General features: G+C 41.5%; 1 protein-coding gene across 1 annotated transcript in view; it reads left to right on the forward strand.

Moving 5' to 3' along the window:
- Positions 1-22,712, forward strand: part of tnfaip8l3 (tumor necrosis factor, alpha-induced protein 8-like 3) — a 56,838-nt gene extending 34,126 nt beyond the window's left edge. Inside the window, exon 2 of the mRNA XM_067971160.1 lies at positions 21,922-22,712. Within this exon, the coding sequence (XP_067827261.1) occupies positions 21,922-22,487 (566 nt within the window). The 3' untranslated portion in view covers positions 22,488-22,712. The remainder of the gene's footprint in view (positions 1-21,921) is intronic.
- Positions 22,713-24,535: the final 1,823 nt, after the last annotated feature.

Raw genomic sequence — 24,535 nt, forward strand, 5'->3', positions numbered from 1 at the left:
CCCCCCCGCCCTCAGACTTTACACCCCATTTAACATTATTTCAGTGTGGGGAAGGGGTTCCTTATGGATGTATTATACGCTGTAAATTTTAAATTGTTGGTATAATCCTAACATTTTTTTCTAAAATTAGACAATATTTAAAAAGACCTCTTGTCTTTCTCAGAATGCATTATACAAAAGTCTAGTGATATTAAGAAAGTTCACTTTTTTTTAATAAAGGAGGGTTTGTTTGGGTAGACTTAAGTATGAGCTTTCTTGTAAGAATTCCCAAAATGTATTTTTTTCATGGATCACTACAGGTTCAGTTGAACGTATATGGAAGCCACAGAGCTGGTCAAGCAGCATGCTGCTCGTGAAATCTGAAACAGTTTAAACACTGCTCTCCAGTATGTGACTTCAGTCCATGAGCTCTGCCGATAGTAACTTAGAATTCTGTGCACAGTATAAACTGCTGCATCTTCTGTTTGTAATACCCTGACTGCACAATGTGCACTGCTGCAAACAAGCAATGCAATCCTACAGAACACGTGGAATGCCAACCAATAGTTATTGTGCTGCTGTTCTCTGTAACTTTTGCACAGAGTGTCGCCAGAGCAAGTAGAGAGGACGAACCCAAATCAAAACATTAGTGTTTTCACAAACATCAACTTTTGTAAAATGGTTTCATTGTACAGTCTTGTGATTTAACTTTATGATTCTATTCTCTGACATCTGTGCTGATATTTAGCAATCCTCCCTGTTCATTAATCTGATGCCAGATTGACCTGGAGTTCAACACTCGCTTTTTTTTGGAAAATTCCCTCCTCCAAATTTGTATGATTCTGCGTGAGTTTCAATGACTGGTCTTTAACAAAACCTTAGAAAGCAAAAGCTGTTTTTTTTCTCCCAATGACTCCCATTTAAGATGGGAGCCTTATTTACAGTAGTGATACATCAGACTCTTTTTAAACATCTGGCTCCTCTGTTTATGCAATTTTGTAAAAATTTACATATAGATATACCAACGCACTCCTCCCACAAAAACCGTGCAATCAAAATGTATTATGGCTTCAAGTATTTTTTTTTAAACTTACCTTTTTGGTGGCAGCCTCCAGTGATCCCTTTAAGGACCATTGGTTAGGCCACATATCGACCAAGTAATCCTGAGCGAAGCAGGCCCAACACCTGCTCTGCTCAGGGCAAACTAATTTCCGGGATGGGCCCTAAAACAGGCGTTAGGCCCCTCAATGGCATCTTCAAGGGGCCTAACACCTGTTTTAGGTTGAGGCCAGGGACGCCTCTACACTGCTCGAATCAATATGGCATAGGGCATGTTTTCGATGCTGTTTGTACACGGGAGGTTAACCTCCTAAATTGCACCTCTATGCCCCATTTTCTGGACAGAAAACAAGCACAAGGTCCAATTTTCCCCTCTATGATTCTATAATGAATTGCAAAAAAAGGTAGATCCAGAACACTATTTCAAACTAAAATGTGGCAATAGAACAACAGACTCAAACTAGTAAAAGCTAAATTTAAGATCAAAGTTCTTTACACATCCTGACCAACAAATGGAATTGACTTCAAGTAGACAAATTACTTTCGTTGTCTGCAAACTTCAACACAACAGAGCAACAAACTCCAGAGCTGCTGATTAAAGGAAAAGGGGACTGGAAGACGATCTTGACAATGCAAAAAAAATGAGGCATGAGTCGCACTACAACATTTTCTCCTGTTGATAAAATAATAAAGTTCTGCCCAGGAGCCTCAACACAAATGTCCATGAGTGAGTGCACAGTCAACAGTGCAAGACTGAAGCTTGTTAACCCAATCTACGAACATCTGGATCAAATTAGTCAACTTTCTTTTTCCATCGTTACAATATAATGACGCTTTTCACACAAAAGTTCTGTCCTAAATTGAGGGGTTTAGGGACCAATTATTTCCTAGCCACATGTATTTCGTTATTATTTGGCACAGTGAAGTAAATGGAAGTTTTTGAGAACACAAAATTGCAACTTTCATAAGAAACATTGACTTTGACTAATAAATAATGAACCTTTTTTTAATATATTTAGGTAATATAACTTCTTCTGGCCTAGTAGCTCTGAAAGAACTTGTCAGATCATACCTTGAATGTCTCCTTTGTGTTTTGATGCAATTCAAGCCCTGGAGGTGATTCAAAGAAATCATGAGACTGATCCTTAGCATCAGAGTTATGAGGAAAGCCTGGAGAAAATTGAACTTTTCAGCCTTGAAATGAACTGACTGAGAGTTGTTCAGATAGGAGTGTATAAGATAGCAAACTGTATGGGAAACGTAAATCCAGAACATTACTTCAAATTAAAATGTGACAGTGGGGCAACAGGATCAAACTAGTAAAGAGAAATTTAGAACTGATGTGAAGATGTTCTTCATACAGAGTGAGCCACGTGTGGAATGGACTTCTGGGCAATGGAGGTCAAAACCTTTGAATCATATAAGAAGCAGTTGGATGCTGTGATAGAGGGGCAATAGATGGATGAGCCATGGCCAAAAAGGCCATCCTTGTCTGAATTTAACCTGTGAGTGAGTCATACAGAGAAATACTATGAAAATAGAGAAGGATTTCCACGTGTCCTAGGTACTTGATTTCACCACGTTTGTGTCTAACAAAGGCACACTGTCCTGCAGGAACTCTGTCATCTGCATTTAGTTGTTACAGGGCTCAGGGGCTCGGAATACCAGACCCACATTTGTTGAAATGTCCACCGTCAGAAAGTAAATTAGACTGGTCGAAAGCATTTTCAATTCTAATTGACAATAAAATTCTAAATGCGCCATAAGATCTAGGGCAAAAAACATACAGGGGAAACCAAAAGCTTGTATTCTCTTTGTAGAGGGAGTAGAAAATGCATTTTTTTTCTACATTACATTCCATGGGCTTGTGGTCTGTGCGATTGGGCCCATGGTATATAGAGACCACCAGAAATGAAGGACATAGCGTTTTAAATAAACACTAGACCATCATAAGATGAAGAAGGCCATTCGGCCCATCCTTGCTCATCCAGAAAGAAAGAAACTATAGTCACACCTGGCACAAAGGAAGATGGTAGTGGTTGTTGGAAGCCAATCATCTCAGCCCCAGGACACTTCTGCAGGAATTCCTCAGGGCAGTGTCCTAGGCCCAACCATCTTCAGCTGCTTCATCAATGACCTTCCCTCCATCATAAGGTCAGAAGTGGGGATGTTCGCTGATGATTGCACAGTGTTCAGTTCCATTCGCAACCCCTCAGATAATGAAGCAGTCCATGCCCGCATGCAACAAGATCTGGATAGCATCCAAGCGTGTGGCCCGAATATTACTTGCAACTTAAGTGCCAGGCAATGACCATCTCCAACAAGAGAGAGTCTAACCACCTCCCCTTGACATTCAACAGCATTACCATCGCCAAATCCCCCACCATCAACATCCTGGGGGTCACCATTGACCAGAAACTTAACTGGACCAGTCACATAAATACTGTGGCTATAAGAGCAGGTCAGAAGCTAGGTATTCTGCAGCGAGTGACTCACCTCCTGACTCCCCAAAGCCTTTCCTCCATCTACAAGGCACAAGTCAGAAGTGTGATGGAATACTCTCCACTTGCCTGGATGAGTGCAGCTCCAACAATGCTCAAGAAGCTCGACACTATCCAAGACAAAGCTTGATTGACACCCCATTCACCACCTTAAACATTCACTCCCTCCACCATCGGCTGCAGTGTGTACCATCAACAAGATGCACTGGAGCAACTCGCCAAGGCTTCTTCGACAGCACCTCCCAAACCTGCGACCTCTACCACCTAGAAGGACAAGGGCAGCTGACGCATGGGAACAACACCACCTGCACATTCCCCTCAAAGTCACACACCATCCTGACTTGGAAATATATCGCCGTTCCTTCATCGTCGCTGGGTCAAAATCCTGGAACTCTCTACCTAACGGCACTGTGGGAGAACTTTTACCACATGGACTGCAGCGGTTCAAGAAGGCAGCTCACCTCCACTTTCTCAAGGGCAATTAGTGATGGGCAATAAATGCTGGCCTTGCCAGCGACACCCACATCCCATGAATGAATTTTTTTAAATCATGGCATCCAGCTGTTTCTTAAACGATTCCAGGGGTTTTCACCTCTACCATCCTACCCAGAAATCCATTCCATGCGTCCGACTGTCATTTCGAAATTTGCCCCTCACTTTTGTTGACTTCCTCTTTATATTTTAATTTGAAGCAGCGTTCTGGATTTATCTTTTCCATACCATTTACCTCTTTCCTACATTACAACAGTGACTACACTTCAAAGTACTTCATTAGCTGTAAAGCACTTTGGGACATCCTGAGGCTGTGAAATATGCACAAGAAAGTCTTTCTTTCAGTCATTTCCTTTCAAGGCTGAAAATCCCGAGTTTTTGCAGTCTTTATAACGTAGGACACCAATGATCTTAGTCACTTACAGGGAACAAACAATGTTGTCACATTACATTTTCAAATCCCACTTTCTGTTAGCCATTGAATGAGTGGTGCTGATGTTTGACACAGAAATATTTACAGCCTAGCCTACATCCCCCTTAAAGATGAAGTAAGCCAGACAATGACTCCAGCAGAGAAACTAAAGTCTGGGGGCAAGCAGAAAATCACGGATAAGAATAAAGTAGTTTAAAAAACTAAATTTTATGATCAGTGTCCCAGTGCCAGATCAAACAATCTATCAAGTAACAATTGCAGCCCTTAATGTATCATAAAGCACTGGTCACCAACATAATTACCAATTATTGTAAATCAGTTGACTCCTTTATTCAGTGGTTTCCTAATTTTATTCTGCTGTGTATTTTTAGGGATTTCTGTACAAAATGCTGTCCAACATTCTAAATGTAGATGTTTAAATATATTGATCTCTTAATAACAAGTCTCTGTGTAATACATTTTCTTACTCAACTGAACTAGTACTGTGTAAGGATACAGTAGGCTACTGAATAATACTAAGTTGGAGTCACAAAGTGACAAAAAAAGAGCTGTTTAAATGCTTCCCCAACCAAAAAGTACCCTCCTGTATGTAAAGCAAGTCTCACCATTAAAGATGAATGGATTGCATATTAACTACAAATTCTGATGTGAAAACTTCTTTGATTTTCATTTTTTTTTACTTGAAATAGGTATTTTATTTAATTCGGAATACACTGTAGATCCCAATCGATAACATTTTTATATTAGTATCATCTTAAAACAGTCTCATGACAATCACATTTCTCTTTTTCTCCCTTTATCTTCTATTAAGTCAGCGCCGAGGAGTTAAAAAATCTGGGCGAGTAAATATATTCCTTCAATTGAATGTTCCCCATTAACTGGCACATATTGGGCCAGAAATTGCTCCCGAAATAACAGAGAAGCTCAACAGCACTCTCCGTTTTAAATGACGAATTGAAGGAGCAAGTTCCCGCGTTTGCACACGCGCACTAAAACGCGGAAATCGTGAACTTGCTCCTATTAGTTCGTTGGCGATTTGACAGATGCGAATTAAAGGGCCATCGCACGCTGAAATCATTGAAATCACTGAAAAATCGCAAACTTGCTCATCCGTCCAGCTGGAAAGTAACTAATTCCGCCACCAAAAGGCACGCTTAAAAATACCAGGTCTAAACTAAGTTTTAAAAGTGCGGTTAGTCTTGTTGACTACAAAACAACTAAAAATTAAATTTTAAAAATGTGGCAGCTCCTTATCTTAATAGTTTTTGGTCATTAAAAAAAAATTTAAAATTAAAAAAATTTTTTTTTTTACTTTTCCATTCTGTCTCTTTAATTTAATTAAATTATTTGTTTGGCTTTTTATTAAAATTTTTATTTAAAATGACTTCCAGAATATTAACTTAAAATGAACAAAGTCTGCTTGTGGGCAGGACTTCTCTTCCTGACAGATTTTGTGGGCGTGTCTTCTATTCTCACAGACTGTACCATGTGCGTCAACTTACCCTGCTCAGAGGCTGGGTCGATAGCGCACAATTCTATAAAGGTTCAAAATCATGCAAGTCGACGCCACAGAGCCCGCAGTGAGTACGTTCGTAAATTTAATTCGCAGGAGCTGCAGCGATCGTTGCCACGTCTCTCTGCGCAAGCTCTGGCCCATTATACCATCAATTCTAGCGGGTGGCTCATTAACTGGCATATACAGTGCCATCGATTCTACACCATGCTCACTGCACACTCCCTATTTACTTCTTGTACCCTTTTCACTCGTTTTTGACAAGAAACATTTAAACTCTTGTGTCAGAAGAATTAGGATAGGCTAAATGGCCTTCCTCAGCTGCAAGTATCTTGCGATTTTGTAAAATTGGCTGCGAGCTCGTGGCCCCAGTATTATTTCAGAATCATGGATTGGTTGCTGGGACGGGAGGGGGAGAGGAAAGGAGAGCCTCAATAAAGAGTCTTTAGTGCAGGACACCAACAAGCTTGAAGAGAGTTGATGAGAAGGCAAAGTAAAATAGTGGATAGATAGTACCAAACTTGGATATGAAAAGCATGCAGATTGTAAGAGGGTAGCTAAGACTGAGGGAGGTAAAGGGTTCCACAGTTTTGAGGCCCAGGGAAAGAATGAATTGGAGTAGAGGATGGTGAAATGACTTTTGATTTCAACACAGTGAGGATGCAGGAAGAAGAGCATGTTGGACATTTGGACCAAGATAGGAATGTTCACAGAAGCACTGGCCATAGTATTATTGATGAGAGAGAACAAAAGAGAGAGAAAAAAAATTATAATGAAGGGCGAGTGACCCCAGGTTGCTCGTATACATCTCCTTGTGACTAGTTACAGAGCTGGGTTGGCAGAAGCCTGGTACAGGTTACCTGTATATATTGTCAGCAAAGGTTGGCTGTAGTGTGAGTGAAAGTGGAAAGAAAAGGATTAGATAACATGGTAACCCTTGGGTAGTTTTCCAATTTATATCCAATTTGACATACTTTACAAGACGAAAATAGACATTCTTCACAATTAAACAAATGAAAGCTTTAAAATGACAACATAAATTGATCTATCTTACTGAAGGCCCCTATTATATGGAGCCAGTGACTCAAGTCAAAGTCATTCACAAGCAAGGCATTTTGGTCTTTGGAGAGTCAGGAATGTTTTTGCTTTGTACCGAACTTTGTTTTTTCCCTTATTTTCTATTACGTTCCAGTAAAGCCCAATGCTGTTTACACCTTGCGTGTACAAGTACACGTTTCCCAGCAGGGGTCGCTAGGTAGGGACCAGGAGGGAGAACCCTGGCTGATTTTTCACCTCCTTAGCCCAGAGGCACAACAATGTATAAAGGGTTGGGGGAGCGGGGGGGGAGACAGGAGGGGAGGGGAGAAGGACAGCATGGGCAATACCAGGGTTTGAAGTGAGGGAATAGAGGGACATACCCATACAAAACAAAAATTGGGACAATGGGGGAAAATCATCCTCTTCATCCTCCAATGGTTGCGCTTATGTTCAAGGTAAGGGCACTGAGGCTAATCATACCTTTTATGGGATCAACTACTCAGCACAAACTGGAGATGAACTTGGAAATCTTCTGGAAGGACTCAGCACCTTACATGGCAGTGCACTTACCTGCTGAGCCAGTGTAAAAGCTCTGTGGTTTTCTATTTGTAATGACGACTTTAAAAATACTTCCTTAAATTTAGTTGAAAATGTTTCTGTGATAAAAGCAGATTTAAAAATAGCTTTGGTGCCTACTAATCTGTCCACAGGCACCAAGGAAGAAGCCAGTCACACTGTGTGGAGCAGCGGAGTGCTGTCAATTAACTCAGGGATCAAGTGAGAATGTTTATGGCAGCAATCGGGAAAGAAATGGTGACTTTCGGGGAGTTGTGGAGTCCTGAGGTGCGAAATAATTTGAGGTGTGAGGTCATGTCCTGGGGATTGGAATTCACTGAGGCACGGAGAGCCTTGGAGGTGGATGAGGGGCCGTGGAGGAGGAGGAGGAGGAGGAGTCAGGACCCCCGAGGGTAGGTAGCTAGCACAGCATTGTAAAAAGAGCTAGGTGGAGAGGAAGGATTATTTTTCTGTAATCTGATAACGCTTCCCTTTGTAGTATAGAGCTTTGGCGCTCTAATCTGAAGATCAATGGAACAAAGTGACGATCTTGAGGATCACTTGTAATATATAGTAATAATATTAGGGCCAGGATTCCTCAAACTCCACTCCACTGCCCAAAGTGTGTGATGGGGGTGGGACTTCTGCCACAGCATTGACCCCCTTCCCAAATTCCAGGAAGGGGGTTATTTATATTAAGGGGGAGGGTATTTATGGGCACCCATCCCACAGGGGTACGGGACTATCAGAGTGTCACCCTGCTACTCCATCTGGGACAGGCGGCATTTCAGCTAAAGAGTTGATTTTTTTTAAAAGGCAGCGATTTCTTTGTTGCCAGTTTCCTAATATCAGGAAACTGGCTTAAAACCGCGCCCCCCACAGCCCCATGTCTGCCTTTGGACAGTAAGTACACCTGCTCCATGTAGGCATAATACAATCTGGCCACAAGAAAAGCAGAACTGGCCGGATTTCCGGCGATGTTGTCATCCCACTAGTCCCGCCTCTTGTGATGACGTCAGAATGGGAGTGGGTGGGCACAAGAATTGCTCACCACACTGCACACCCCACACTGAGCGTGCCCCACACTGCGGGTAAAAAGGAGTGAAGACCTGGTGGAGCCAGATCCCACCCCAAATTCCAACCCCCAACCCCAAGAGCATCACACCTCAGATTTATAGTGACCTAATTTGAAGTGAAGTGATTGTTATGTAGGTAAACACAGCAGCCATTTTGTACCCAGTAAGTTCCCATAATCTGCTTTTTCAGGATTAAGGAATGTTGACTAGGATACCAGGAGAAATCCCTTCCATTCTTCAAATAGTACCACAGGATTTTTTTTACCATCCGCGAGAACCAGTAGGCAGGCCTCAAATTTAACATTTCACCCAAAGAAACAGCACTCCCCTAGAGCATCAGTTTAAGATTACATGCTTAGGTCCTGGAGTGGGGCTTGAACCCATAACCTTCTAAATCACAGGCACGTGTGCTACTAACTGAGCTAAATCACATTCCAAACAACTGTGGCAAAAAGTGTTCTTCTGATACTACAATAATAAACAGAAAATGTTCTTGCATAGTTCTAGCCATGCAATTAATGTGACCTACTTTAATACTCTTAGTGGATTTTTATACATGTGTAAGAAGCGTAATTCTGCTCTTTATTTTAAGTCTATATATTGGGCAATGAAATGACAGCCTGCTGTAGGCCATTTATAGATTAAATCACAGGCTTGCAGGCCATTGTGGCCTGAAATAATGCTGCAGCACTCGTGATCTGTCTGGTTAGTGACAGCACCAGAAGTGCCCCGATTCATTAAAAAATAAATCTGATTTCTCAAGGCACTGCTTTAGCCAAACGTAAATTGTTCCTAATCTTTGAGCAGTAACAGCTGCGGTCTTTCCTATCCAGCTGTCGTGAATTTAGCTTTTAGTTTGATCCTCGTCACAAAGTGTAGCAGCAGGTTCTAAATATATTGCCGAAACATTGCTCCTTTTCCTAGCCTCAGTAATGCAAGTTATTATTTTATTTTTAATCGTGGAATTTCCTACTCTAGGTCTCCCGCAGAAGCTGCATGCCGCTGTGCCAGCTCCGTAAACTCAGGGGGCAGGGTAGGGCATCAGACTCCACAACCATCACCCATATACCAAGAGCGTACAACCTGGCCTTTGAAACCCAGGCAACTCGGTTGTATTTGAGTTTATGTTTCATACTCACTGATGGGTCTGGACTGCTTTAATGCAGCTGCCTCAATGGGGGAATAAATCCTCAATCAAAAGTATAAGATCTTTTAGTATCAGCAGTTTGAGATACGTGCAACTTAAAGGGAACATGGATTTAAACTTTATGGAGTAGAGTTTCTGCTAGATTGCGCTGACTTTTTCAGCGCAATTCGTCCGGTTCAACACAAAAGATCGAGGAAATTTCGATGTACACTGGGCGTAAATTATGTTCAGCGTAACTCGAGTTTCCACGATCTTTTGCGCTGCTTCAAAAAATCATTGTGCTGAAGCCAGCCCCACCCACAAAACTGGCCACGCCCCCCCCAGATCGAAATGACGAGAAGGGTGAGTTTCCGTCGATTGCACCTGCCTGCAGCCATTCGAGGAGGGTCTTCAAATTAAGCTCATGTTCTTGGTTGCAAAGGCACTAGTAAGCCTAGTAAATATTAATTTACTAAGAAACTGACTAGTGTACTCTAATGAAAGTAGTAAACGGTTCAGTATAGCTTTTTTTAAGTCATTTTCAGTGATTTAAAATCAGGTTACTCACAGATGGACTAGACACTATTTTTAAAAATGCTTATTGTTTGTGATAAACCCATTTTCAGCTGCATTTATAAAATTGCACCAGGTTACCACTCTTAAATACATCAATGAAGCATTTTTATTGCAAAAAATAATAAACAATTACGCTCTGTTAAGCTGCCAGATTGCGCTGATTCAAATAGGATTTTATGTTTGTGATTGTATTAATGCATTTGAGTGGAAACTCGGAACGAAACGCAGCCAGCACAATTTTCAGGCGCAATTTGCACCCACTTGCCGATTGTGGCCAAAGTGGAAGCTCTACCCCTGTACGTTTAAGCAAGGAAGTTGTACTAAACCTTTATAAATCGTTGGTTATCATTGTGTTCAATTTTGGGAACCACATTTTAGGAAGGATGTCAAGGCCTTGGAATGATGGGAAAGTGGGTTTGGTTGTGGCTGTCTTATTCCTCTCATTCACATTTAAAGGTCTTGGTGACTCTTCTATACCCATGACTTGCTGCCAGCTCTTTCCAATAGCTCCGTTCCTGTTGCCCTTATTTCTACATTTGTCCTGTGGCTTATTCATTTCTTATTTAAATCACCCCTGATCCTCGGTCTTTCTCTCTCAACCGCTCTTGCTGTCAGTATTATACTTTCTCAAATAGAATGTAGTTCAAATACTCCATAATAGGGGGATTTCAAAGGCACTGCCAACTATGGATGGAACAGCCACTAATTGTAGACCTGGTGCTGGTGTGAGAGTCAATTAATTAACATTGTTATAAGACTTGTAACAAATAGATCTGCCAGTATCACCCAAAGTGACAGCATTTGAAAAAATATTATGATTAAAAATTAACAAGATGGGCACAGTGGGAATTCTTCTCTGGCCTAAAAGCATCAGCAGTAGAGTTGTGCAATGTTGTTCATGCAAAGCTAAGGACTAGATTCTGACAAGTTTCTTTTTTTTTGAGGAGTTGAAATATCCATAACTTGAGCCCATAATCTAAACCGACACTTGAGTGCAGTACTGGAAAATCATCTCATTGCTATTTGTGGGACCCGCTGCTGTGGACAACTTGTGTTTTACCCACATAGTAACTGTAAATGGCCGATGTAATTCAGTCTATGTGAAGTGCTTTGGGACTTTTCTAAGAGGTATGGTAAGGCACTATAGAAATGCAAGATTCTTTCTTTCATCAAGTGGATTGTGCTAAATTGTATGACGTGATATATTTGGACTCGCAGAAACACTTTGACAAAGTTGCTCACTAAAGATGCTGAATAATTTCAAAGTAGTGGGAATTCAAGATAAAACCGGGAAATGGTTAAGAAACTGGGAGGAAAAAAACGTAAATACTTATTAGAGGAATAGTGTTGGAGTGAGGGGGGATGGGTGGGGAGTACAGAACAGAATATCTCAGGGAATGGAGTTCCAGAGAAGTGGAGGCAAAAACCTCAGTGTGTCTTTTTTTACATTTTAAACCTCATATGCCCTTATCTTTTTATATAGATAATATTATTGATATTAATCGATCATTGTTATTTACTATCAAAAGGTATTCTTTGATTATGAATTCATCCCTTGTCCATCCCCACACTAAACTGGGTATGAAGACCTGTCCGGAGCAGTGAGCAAAAGAACCAGATGGGAGTTGAGGAGAATTTTTTTTACGCAGTGAGATGTTATGATCTGGAATGCACTGTCTGAAAGGGTGGTGGAAGCAGATTCAATAGTAATTTTCAAAAGGGAACTGGATATATAATTGAAAAAGAAAAAAGTTGTAGGGCTATGGGGAAAGAGTGGGGGAGTGGGACTAATTTGATAGATCTTTCCAAGAGCCAGCAAAGGCACAGTGGGCCGAGTGGCCTCCATCTGTGCTGTATGATTCTATGTTGGTCTCAAGGCTTCATAGACACAGACAAAAGCTTCGACACCCCTGAGTTATAGCACGCCTCAATTCAGTGACAGGAAATGTACTTGCAGCAGAAGTGAGGCACATGTCAGCCTCCCCACCCCTATCTCTGCTATTGTGCAGTGCTCCATCTAGTGTTAAAATTAGTAACTCACCAGCCCTCAAGCAAAGTTACAATGAACAAAAACTGTCACTTTCCATCTGAGAGCTGAAAATGTACATTCCTGCCAGTGTACTGCTGCTCTGTGTCTGTCTGTTTCTTCACCGACTGGTTGTACTTTATTTACATATATGAATGGAACATTATTCAGAAGTTTAACAACTCCTGTTAATTATCCAGTTAATTCTAGAAATATCACTTCAGACATTTAAGATCCTTGTTATTTTAATCTGAATGATGCATGTATAAAATCACCTGATGTTACAAGATGATGCAGAAGGTTTATTTAACTCAGTAAGAACTATTATACCAACCTTACATCAAAATAAAATGGCCCTGTATATGTTGCTAGTTTCATCAGATTGTATCTTAAATTTACAAACATTCATTTTTGCAGATAATGTGACTGAAAATACAGTAATTAAGTTTCTACAATGGCAGAGTGCATAAATGCACCATTCAGCACGTCATTAATCCATAGACACCAGGAAGGTGGTTGGTTCAGTTCTCAATTTGTGCTGAGTTAGTTAAGCCAGTATGGTGTCAGTACTCTGGGGGGAGGAGGGGAATCAGCCAGGATTCTGGCACCTGGTCACCGCTCTATCGATTTCAGCAGAGAAGATGGGGCTCGGGTGTGATGCCAATTACAGTCAATTAGCCTGCCAACATTCACATACAAAGGATGACCACCTGGGTGAGATTCTAGAGGGCTGCTGACATCCTGGAACTGTATCTCAGGATGAGTCAGCACCATCAGGAGAGAAAAAAATTGAAGAGAAAAACATGATACGCCCCAATGGTTCCTAAAATGGGGGAAGCTTTTCACTGTTCGTTCTTCAAAGTGAAACCATAAACGGGTTCCTTATGTTTTTACAATTTCACTAAAGCAAACAGCAGAGATCTTTCTCAAGTGTGTCAAAACTACAGGAATCACCAAAGCCATCAGGATGAATTGTGTTATAACTTGACTTCAAAATGTACTGAATCCCTTTCACGAGCTCTGTGATCTGGCTTTGGGTTAGCTACACACTGCAAAACAAATACATACTTCTTGAAATGCTTGGCAACAACTTGGGACCTGAGTTCACAGTTGAATCGTGGAGGCTGTGCAGTTATAAATCCTCATCCTGGAGTGACACCTTCAAGAAACCTAGACTGGCTTGATAGTTATAGGTATCTAGTATAAAATAGATTAAGCAAACTTGACTTATCTTGTAAACTGAAAAATGAATCGTTTCATTTAAGGGATAAGTCCATTATACCAATAATAATGAAAAAAGCTACAAGTCATTTCGTATTACTATTAGTTATTGTTCCCCTCCAGCTCCATGCAATCACTAGAATCTTGAAATGATGGGAAAGTGGGTTTGGTTGTGGCTGTCTTATTCCTCTCATTCACATTTAAAGATCTTGGTGACTCTTCTATACCCATGACTTGCTGCCAGCTCTTTCCAATAGCTCCGTTCCTGTTGCCCTTATTTCTACATTTGTCCTGTGGCTTATTCATTTCTTATTTAAATCACCCCTGATCCTCGGTCTTTCCAATCTGACCTCTCTCTCAACCGCTCTTGCTGTCAGTATTATACTTCTCAAATGGAATGTAGTTCATATACTCCATAATAGGAGGATTTCAAAGGCACTGCCAAGTATGGATGGAAGAGCCACTATTTGTAGACCTGATGCTGGTGTGAGAGTCAATTAATTAACATTATTATAAGACTTGTAACAAATAGATCTGCCAGAATCACCCAAAGTGACAGCATTTGAAAAAATATTATGATTAAAAATTAACAAGATGGGCACAGTGGGAATTCCTCTCTGGCCTAAAAGCATCAGCAGTAGAGTTGTGCAATGTTGTTCATGCAAAGCTAAGGACTAGATTCTGACAAGTTTCTTTTTTTTGAGGAGTTGAAATATCCATAACTTGAGCCCATAATCTAAACCGACACTTGAGTGCAGTACTGGAAAATCATCTCATTGCTATTTGTGGGACCCGCTGCTGTGGACAACTTGTTGTGTTTTACCCACATAATAACTGTAAATGGCCGATGTAATTCAGTCTATGTGAAGTGTTTTGGGACTTTTCTGGTAAGGCACTATAGAAATGCAAGATTCTTTCTTCCATCAAGTGGATTGTGCTAAATTGTATGACGTGATATATTTGGACTCGCAGAAACACTTTGACAAAGTTGCTCACTAAAGATGCTGAATAATTTCAAAGTAGTGGGAATTCAAGATTAAACCCGGAAATGGTTAAGAAATTGGGAGGAAAAATACAGTAAATACTTATTAGAGGAATAGTGTTGGAGTGAGGGGATGGAGGGTGGGGAGTACAGAGCAGAGTATCTCAGGGAATGGAGTTCCAGAGAACTGGAGGCAAAAACTTCAGTAATTCCAGATCAGTTTGGATGGTATGATGGGGAACTACAGGCTTTTCCTTTTTGCTTGGATGAGCTACGACGGGACGAATAGCCTCCCTCAGCTGCATTCATCTTGTGATCTTGCTGCGAAAGATCTGCTGTTACTTTATCAGAATCAATCCTGTTCATTAATAATGTCCATTGATGCTATAATCTCATTCTGGTACTTTTTTTTTACATTTCAAACCTCACATGCCCATATCTTTTTGTGTCTTCTGCTGTTTGTGTAATGATACAGTGTGTGGGCCAGGAATGCTGCACTGGGACCGGCACTCATCAGGTGCTGGCCACGTCAGCCCCCAGACGAGCTGACCTCCCGTCACAATGTGAGGCCAGCTCATTTAAAGATTATTTGGCCATTTCCAGTGTGTAGTGCATGACGCGCCAGGAGCATGTGGGATCTGCTGACTGCCCGATCATTGCTACCGTTTTATTCCGCTTGCAGCAGGATTTAAGTCCCCTTGCACCATTTAGCCAGTGACGGTCAAAAAACAAAACATGGGGGCAATAAATAAGAGCGACCCTATATCCAGAAGATGGCCACCTTGGATCAAAATTTATCTTCTGCCCCACCAGATTCCCCTGAAGCACTCTTTCCAAGTTCCCCATTCACATTATGGAACAAATCCTTAATTGAACTATTTCCTGGAGCATTAATATGCAGTTTGTATGGATTCCCGGAAAGTCACTTGCTGGCCAGCCACATTGTGGGTGCTGCGTATCTTGGGCATGTTGCTGGTATTACATCATGTCCAACATCATGTTACCAGCCTTACGGAATTCCCTCACTTCAGTCAATGCAATTATTTCATATCAGTTTTCATGTGCAATTTATACAAACATCCATGACAATCAATATCGAGCAATGTATAAATTCTGCAGTCGATTTAAGGCAGACCACCCAGCCAAGATGGTGCTTGCTAGATGCTGAACTGCTGCATTTTTGGTTGTTTTAAACTTTAATAAATGATTTTTCATTCAATCTTGAATTACAAAGAAGGATAAAACAAGTTCAAAATAGGAACATTATGATTAGGACTCCAGATTAGATTGTCTCTGTAGGTCCCAGGCAAATCATCCTGGATTTATTCCCATTAAATTTATTAGCTATAAACTGCCTTTCAAAAATTAGTGTTGGTTAATAATTATTGTCTTTGTACTTGTTAAGTGTATTTGAATTGGTTCCTTCATATTAGACGCCAATGCTTTGCTGACAATGGATGGTAAATGAAGAGGCGTATAATTCCCATGTCCATGCTTCGGATCTTGTTAAACAAATTGCAAGAGTAGTTTTTTTTCATATTTTCTGGTATTGCTCCCGTCTTTATTAAACCTGCAAAAAATTCAGCTACAGCTTCCTAAACTTATATGTTCAGTTCCTCAAGGACTGTTGGATGCATTCCAACTGTTCCTAATGTCTTATGAATATTTAAATTCTCCAATCTTTTTAACAACATGTCATTACTAATCTCCGCTTTCTCCATGAACTCTGAGGCACCTGCTGCTCCTTCAACTACCTGAAACAGCGAACCAGCATTTTCTTTCTTTCTTCCAATTTTCTCATCTCTCCAGATGACACCTACTCTTAAGAGGAGCGTGGCTGCTAGTGCTTTTGTATCACACCCAAGTCGCCACTTTTCATGTCAGCCTAGACAGTCAGGTGGCTTTTTCCCACAGCTAGCTTTCCAGCAGCGGGAACAGTGCACAGCGGGCTATGTGCCCAGCTGTGCTCCTGATGGCCGAAACTTCCTTGATTGGCATATTTAGAGATTCACTAAGAGCTCCCAGCTGAAATCCGACTACCACTGGGAACTTGATCATTGGTTGAGGGGGCAGGGGGGGGGGGGGGATGGAATTCTGGCACTCCGCCAGCAGCTATTTCAAAAGAAAATGTCACGTATATGGCCAAATGTGGCAAAGGAAATCTGGATAGCAAAAAGAAGTGGCTACCAACAAAAAATGGAGTCTCCGGGCAAGTGATGAAGCAGCATAGCGCCTGAACTCCTCAACTGATTCTTGGTGAAGTGGAGATGTTGCTGCAGGAGCAATGCCTAGAGGCTTGCTCTGTTTGCCATTCTAGGGCACCCTTCCCAGAGAAGAGTAATGCAGCATTTCTGGCAGAAAGTGGCAGAAGGGTCAAAGCTACATGCAGTTCCTGCAGGAGCTGGGAACAGATGTGGAAGAAGATGTCAGAGCTTAAGGAAGCCTGCATCGGGGGGAGGGGGGGGGCGGAGAGCTGGGGGAGTTGATTATCATTGCTCCAGGCTTCAGGCGCCTGCAGCTATGGAACATGGCTGGTTGTCTTTGGGGCAGTTGCAAAGGTGAATGAAATTTTTTAATTGGCACTCTGGCTGAGTCCAAATGATTGTCCTGTGATCAATTTGACTTGGTTTGTGAACCATTTAAAATTTAATCTGCCTTTCCCCCTATAACACTGAAACACACTGCATTCCTCACATCCAGGTTCATTATCACATCAATGATGGAAAATACATCATTTGACGCTTTCCTATCATTGACTATAACTTGAATACGCCTGTCCATATTTGGGTGCGTAATGGGTGAGAAATCCCAGAAGTGATGGTAAGTCGCAGGGAACCAGTGGAAGACAGCAAGCCAGCATCTCACTTATGTCTTGCATCTAGAAAATAAATGGGATGGGATGGGATTGACACACATCATGCACTTTCATCAAGTGGAAGCTCTAGTTCAGAAACCTTAAACTCGCATACAACAAATAGGGAAAAAAATTGGTTGCACTACATTTCAACTTTGCCCAGATGTTTCTTAATGATGGTCCAGAATAAGAGAGCAGCACAGGAAAGGATGGACATCCATGGTTGCTAAAATATGTTAAGCTGCCTTTGATATATCGGAAAAGGCTGAACAGGCTGGGGCTTTTTTCTCAAGAGAAGAGAAGGTTGACTTGATAGAGGCTTTTAAGATTATGGAAGGGTTTGATAGGGTAGATGTGGAGAAGATGTTTCCACTTGCGGGGGAGGCCAGAACTAGGGGCCATAATTATAAGATAGTCAATAATAGGGAATTCAGGAGAAACATCTTTACCCAGAGAGAGATTAGAATGTGGAACTTGCTACCATAAGGAGTAGTTGAGGCAAGTAGCATAAATGCATTTAAGGGGAAGCTAGATAAATACATAAGGGAGAAAGGAATAAAAGGATATGCTGATAGGGTGAGATGAGGTAGGGAGGAAGAAGCTCCTGTGGAGCATAAACACCGGCACAGACCTGTTGGGCTGAATGGAATGTTTCTGTGCTGTATATTCAATGTAATTCAATGTAATATTCAATAGAGGACAATGTTGATGACAGAGACTTGGCCATTTGATTGTGTAAATATGGACAGGGTGGTTAGTTGAAGACGTGACTTAAACAACTAGCTGAAGGTCACTTGGATGAGCAGGTGATGTATTAGTCTTCCTGGCTGCACCTGTGTCTCTACAGCATCTTCCTCTTGATCAAAGTCTGTATCCTGCTCTCATCTTGGTTTTGGGCCATCTTCCTAATGCATCTCCTTGGTTAAGGCATCTTTGTATATGAAGGTTGTGGTGTATTCAGCTGACGATAAGATCATGCAGACACTGTCAGCACTGCACTGTAATATCCAGGCATCTGAAGTACTGTTTCAGGATACCAATGGGGTGATCTATCCAGGCATCTGAAGTACTGTTTCAGGATACCAATGGGGTGTTCTATAATGATCTTGCTGGCTGCATGGAACTTTTATCTGCCCTCTGCTTCTGTCCATGGCTGCCACAATAGTGTCATTCAGAAGGGCTGAAAAGCGTAACTTTGGTCTCCATGAAGCTCCCCTTCCAATCTGCCTTCACCTTCAACGGAGTCTGACATAGATAATTGGTACTAACTGAAAGCATTGTGACAGCTGCCTGAGAAGCAGACATTACCTTGCATGGCATAGTATTTCTAACCACTGACCAGCTGTATATTGCTCTTATGTTTGCATGGGCCTGGTATTGTGTCTGGTGGCTACATGGATGCCATCAGTGAGGAATTTTGGGGAATCAAACAGTTCAATGAAATATTTACCATTATGCCTTTGATAGTCAATAGGAAAGGAGCGATATGTGCTGGAACTGCTGAACAATAAATCAGCCTCTCTTTTGATACATCTGTGGACAGCAAATTGGCCTAGATTGTAAACCAACCCTATGTTAGACTGGAAGGAGATGGAGGTAAAGCAGTTGATGACACCAATGATCTTGATTAGCACTGGCAGTACCAACTGTATGTGCAGGCATCCGTGTAGCAGATTGGACAGCTCTGCAACTGCCTCCATGCCGACCCAGAGTTTACGGAAGCAGTTGATCCCAGTTGTTGCCAAATGTACCAGTTCTTGATAGTAAGGCCGGTGGCATAATGACAGATAAGGGTAGGCTGGCACTGGTGTCAGCTGATCTACCTGGTATATCTCCTTTCACCTTGCACCACCAAATACTGCAACTGGGGTGCGTTAAATGAATCCAATGACCAATTTTAAGCTAATTTGCCAAAAATCACTGGACTCTCTAGCCTACAGTATGGTGTGCTGTTGCTCCCTGAGCTGGGGTGTTCAAGAAGCAACTTTACAGATCGTCTCTTCTTTAAGGATCTTCCTGTTCTGCTGAATTCTCACAAATCCTTTTTTTACAGTTGGCTTCTTGGTGTTTTTGGATACAATGATACAGCTGCTCTTCTAGCAACATAAACATTTCCTGCATCTTCTGTGAACCCTCTGTCCTAAGAGCTTATTTCTGTATACAGCTTGTGAATTAACGACGGTCGAGACTTTTGCCAAAAGACTGGGTAATCCTTTGTTTTACATAAAGGACCCGAAGTGCACGCGAGTACAAAGGAACCCTCACAACATTCAAGAAGCATTTGGATGAGCACTTGAAATGCCATAGCATACAAGGCTACGGACCAAATACTGGAATATGGGATTAGATTAGACAGGGCTTGATGGCCGGCGCGGACACGATGGGCCAAAGGGCCTCTATCCATGCTGTATAACTCTATGACTCTAAAACGCTGGCATTAAGATGAACAGAAATTTGCATGAAGGAAGGTTCAAGTGGAGACCAGGTGACATTGAAAAGCATAAGTTTCCTGGTCACCACATGCGCTATTTGAGTTGGCGGGAACATTGCTGCTGGTCAGAAATTCTACCCCATCAAGTATTTGCAGGCTATCGACAGCAACTGTGCTCAGTTCTGGTCTCCAGATTACAAAAAGGAATAAGAGGCACTGGTGAGAGTGCAAAAAAGATTTACAGTGATGATACCAAAGCTGAGAGCTTATAACTATCAGGAAAGACTGTACAGGTTGGGTCTCTTTTTTTCTAGAAATGAGAAGGCTGAGGGGTGACCTGATAGAGATCTTTAAAATTATGAAGGGGTTTGAAAGGGTAAACATAGATAAAATGTTTCCACTTGTGGGAGAGTGTAAAACTAGAGGCCATAGATATAAGATAGTCACTAATAAATCCAATAAGGGATTCAGGAGAAACTTCTTTACTCAGAGAGTGCATAGAATGTGGAACTTGCTACCACATGGAGTAGTTGAATAGCCTACATGCATTTAAGGGGAAGCTAGATAAACACATGAGAGAGAAAGGAATAGAAGGATATGTTGATAGAGTTAGATGAAGTAATGTGGAGCTTAGACTTGTTGGGCCGAATGGCCTGTTCATGTGCTGTAAATACTATATAATTCTATGTAATACTATGTAAAGTGTATTATAGACGAACCTGTTTCTTAAACACTGACAGCCACCACCAATTGTGCATGTACAGTTGTTTGAAAGACACAACTTTGCTTTTGGGCTGCTGGACCCTACCCTGATGGCTGGGAATGTTCCATACAGATAGTGAGCAGGAATCATCATCCCTGGGCCATACACATAAGCTCACCACTTGGTGCATCTCTGGCCAGAAAAGCAGTCCGATGCACCTGTAGACACTGTTCACATTATTGTTCTGGTGCTGTTGTCACCAGCGGTCACTGGGAAAAATTCTGTCTTTGGATGAGTTTTAAGGCACTTTTGCTTTGCTTTTTTTTTGTATTCCTGTCAAGAGTAAACGGGTGGCCCATTCTTGCCCTTTTAAATGCAGTGGGTGCCAGTTTCCATCAGCCTATTGTGCTCTGATAGAAAATATGGACAGCCGGTTGTTAGTCCAAATGTGCAAAGCCAGTTCCACATGTTTAGCTTTCTGAAACAAGGAGGCCTTTATACAATAGCAGATTTGTAGGTCCACACGTCTACAACGCCAGAGGCTCCCTGTAAGTCACGTTGTTAAAGTTGGAAGTGCATCTGATGGCTGGATAATCGTGCGTCTGCTGTCAACAACACTCCTTTAATGTAAGAGTGTCTTCATTGGCTTTGGAGGGAGTGGCCTGGCTTCCTTTACCTTGCAGCGCTGCCAGCATCACAGTACGGTAAATGCAACGTCAGATACTCCCCTTTCTGTTTTCTCTCTAAGTATTTGATTAGTTCTTCTCCCCCTCTCTATATCCTTTTTTATATTATATTCTGCTTTTCTAAATATCAATGTCATTCTTCGTTATATATAAGTAAGTCACAATATGATGCAGGTTCTGATGAAGGGGCACACCCCAAATATTAAGTGACTTTCTCTTACAGATGTTGATCAATCTGTTGAGTATTTCCATCATTCATGATTTTTTTTCTTTTTGTCTTATCTTTATTAATAATGTTACACATCACAGTACATTAGCATCATGAGATTCCTTCTAGTAATTTAATAACAATGTATTGTATCAAAAGATAAATAAACCATGAGTACTACTTCAAGCTAAACTGTGAAGGTAGGACAAGGGGATCACAGGTTCAAACTGGCCAATTTAGTACTGATATCACGAAAGAGTGATCAACACATGGAATGGACTTCCAAGCAGGATAGCCAATGGAAATAGTGTGGGAGCACTCAAGGAACAGTTGGAAGTTGTGAGGGGGGGGGTCGGGGAACAATTGTTTTTTCAGATGAATGAGCTAAGCTGGGCTTAATATAGGCTTCTTAGTCTGAAAATCTTTTATATGACCATGTGTTTTTTTCCTTTATTTTCACAGTGGTAACTGAATCCTTCAACTCCAAAAGCTTGGCTCTGCAGGCTCAGAAAAAGATCCTCAGCAAAATGGCCACCAAGGCGGTGGCCAATATGCTCATTGACGATACAAGTAGTGACATCCTGGATGAGCTGTACAAAGTGACCAGGGAGTACACAAACGACAAGAAAGAAGCCCACAAAGTCTTGAAGGATTTGATCAAGATTGCTTTAAAAATTGGGATTCTCTACAGAAATAACCAGTTTAACCAGGACGAAGTGGAGATTGTGGATAAGTTCAAGAAGAAATTAAACCAGGCAGCCATGACAGCTGTCAGTTTCTATGAGGTTGAGTTTACGTTTGACAGAAATGTTCTGGCGGAACTGTTGAACGAATGTAAGGATTTGCTGCACGGACTGATTGGGCGTCACCTCACCCCCAAATCCCATGGACGCATCGATCACGTTTTCAGACTCTTTGCGGACGTGGAGTTTCTGTCCGATTTGTATCATCCCGACGGAGTTTACAAAGAGTATCTGCAGAAAATCTGCGATGGTGTCAACAAACTGCTGGATGAAGGAATCATCTGAAACTTTTCTGCCCCAAAAAACAGGATAACATTTGACTTCCTGCTGGTCCTCACAGAACATCCATTCCATCATTGAAGGGTTTGATGGTCTATTTCCATTGTTTGTATCTGGTGCCACAGAGAATCCTTTGTCTGAATGTTATACTGTAAGTGTATGCATTTAAAAACAAACCAGCTTGTGACTCAATTTTGTTGCTTTGGAAGAAGAGTAAATTATCTGCTGTGACATTGTATGTTGAAGAGCTTTTTGTAAAATCTTAAATTACATTTTCACTCGCACGTGATGGGAATGTACATTTTAAATACTGCTGCTTTCAGAACCTAAAGTATATTCCAGCACCTTAATCCAAATAATGATATGCTATTAAAATTATAGTTGGAAAATTTATTATAGAAATTCAGAAAATTATGCTAAACAACCCACAAAATATTGCTCTAACAATTCTGACAATGTAAGAATAATTTAGGCCAAAAAATGTCATTAGTTGTTTAACAGAATCGAAGAATCTTACAGCACAGAAAGGACATTCAACCCATTGTGCCTGTACCAGCTCTCTGAAAGAGCTATCCACTTAGTCCCATTTCCCCTGTCCATTCTTAAAATTTTCCTTTTCAAATATTATCCAGTTGCTTTTTAAAGCTATTATGGTTTGCGCTCCCATCAGTTCCTGGTAACAACCCTCCCTTAAAAAACGAATCTCCTAATCTCGCCAAACAATGAACAAGTTGAGAGAGAAACATGCACACTATTTTCTAATACACAAGCAGAGGTTCAAAGCCCAGAGTAACAGCAATACTAGCACTCATCAGAAACGTGAAGTAGTAACTTCATAAGAGTAATCATTCGTCCAGTAACCAGGAGCAACACCATTTTCTGCTTTAACTACTCAATTTTTAAAAATTTGAATAACACAAAAAAATCTCTAGACCCGCCTACCCAGCGAAGTACTGCACTGTCGGAGATGCCATCTTTTGGATGAGACGTTAAATCGAGGCCCAGTCTGCCCTCTCAGATGAATGTAAAAGATCCCATGGCACTGTTCGAAGAAGAGCAGGGGAGGTTCTCCCCGGTGTCCTTGCCAATCCCTCAACCAACACCCAAAAATAGATTATCGGGTCATTATCACATTGTTGTTTGTGAGAGCTTGCTATGTGCAAATTGGCTGCCTTGTTTCCTACATTACAACAGTGATTACACTTCAAAAAGTACTTAATTGGTTGTAAAGCGGTTGCGAAAAGCACGATAGAAATGCAAGTCTTTTATTCTCTTTCAAGGAAAGCCGCTTTTCCACAATAAAAGTGCAGCTGATAGAGGGAGTCTTAGTCTGCCTGAGTCGGGTGGAGCTAACGGAGGAAGCCCTGGTCTGCTTCAGTCGGGTGCAGCTAACAGAGGGAGCCCTGGTCTGTCTGGGGGTGATTTTAAACCCCAAGAATGGGTGGGGTGGGTGCGGGTGGGAGTCGAAAATAGGTTTTTTTGGGTCGCAACCGCAAAATTTTCGGACTTTGCATTCCCAGTGGGAAGCCTGTACTTTTACGCGCTGATGTTAAACCCAGAAATAAAGCCGGGTTGCGGTCGCGACCCAAAAAACAATTATTTTCAACTCCCACCCGCCCACAACCCACCCATTCTTGGGGTTTAAGATCACCCCCTGAGTCAGCTGCACTCCATAGTGGAAACAAGCCTGGCTTCCATTTTCCCACAGCATCTTAGACACACAAAAATGTAGGTCCGGGATTCTGCTATCAGAATAATGAGCAAGGTTTAGTAATTCAAACACAGGCGGCTGGTCTTGTGTGTTTGCTCTCTGTTGGGGCTCTGTGGAAAAGGGAAGCAAATCTAGGGAGACCAGCTCTTCAGTCCAAAGGTAAAAGTCAAAAAGCAGTGCACAGATATCACTCCCCTGAAACTGGATAAAGTTTTGGCACAGAATATAAAACACCTTAAAATAACAACAGTGTGATGTCAGACAAGAAATAAACAACAGGCGTACTCACATAAAATGATCACATTCTGATGACAGCATTACAATTGAAGTAGTAGTTTCAAAA

The sequence above is a fragment of the Heptranchias perlo genome, chromosome 34, assembly GCF_035084215.1.
Source record: "Heptranchias perlo isolate sHepPer1 chromosome 34, sHepPer1.hap1, whole genome shotgun sequence".
NCBI classification, from domain to species: Eukaryota; Metazoa; Chordata; class Chondrichthyes; order Hexanchiformes; family Hexanchidae; genus Heptranchias; species Heptranchias perlo.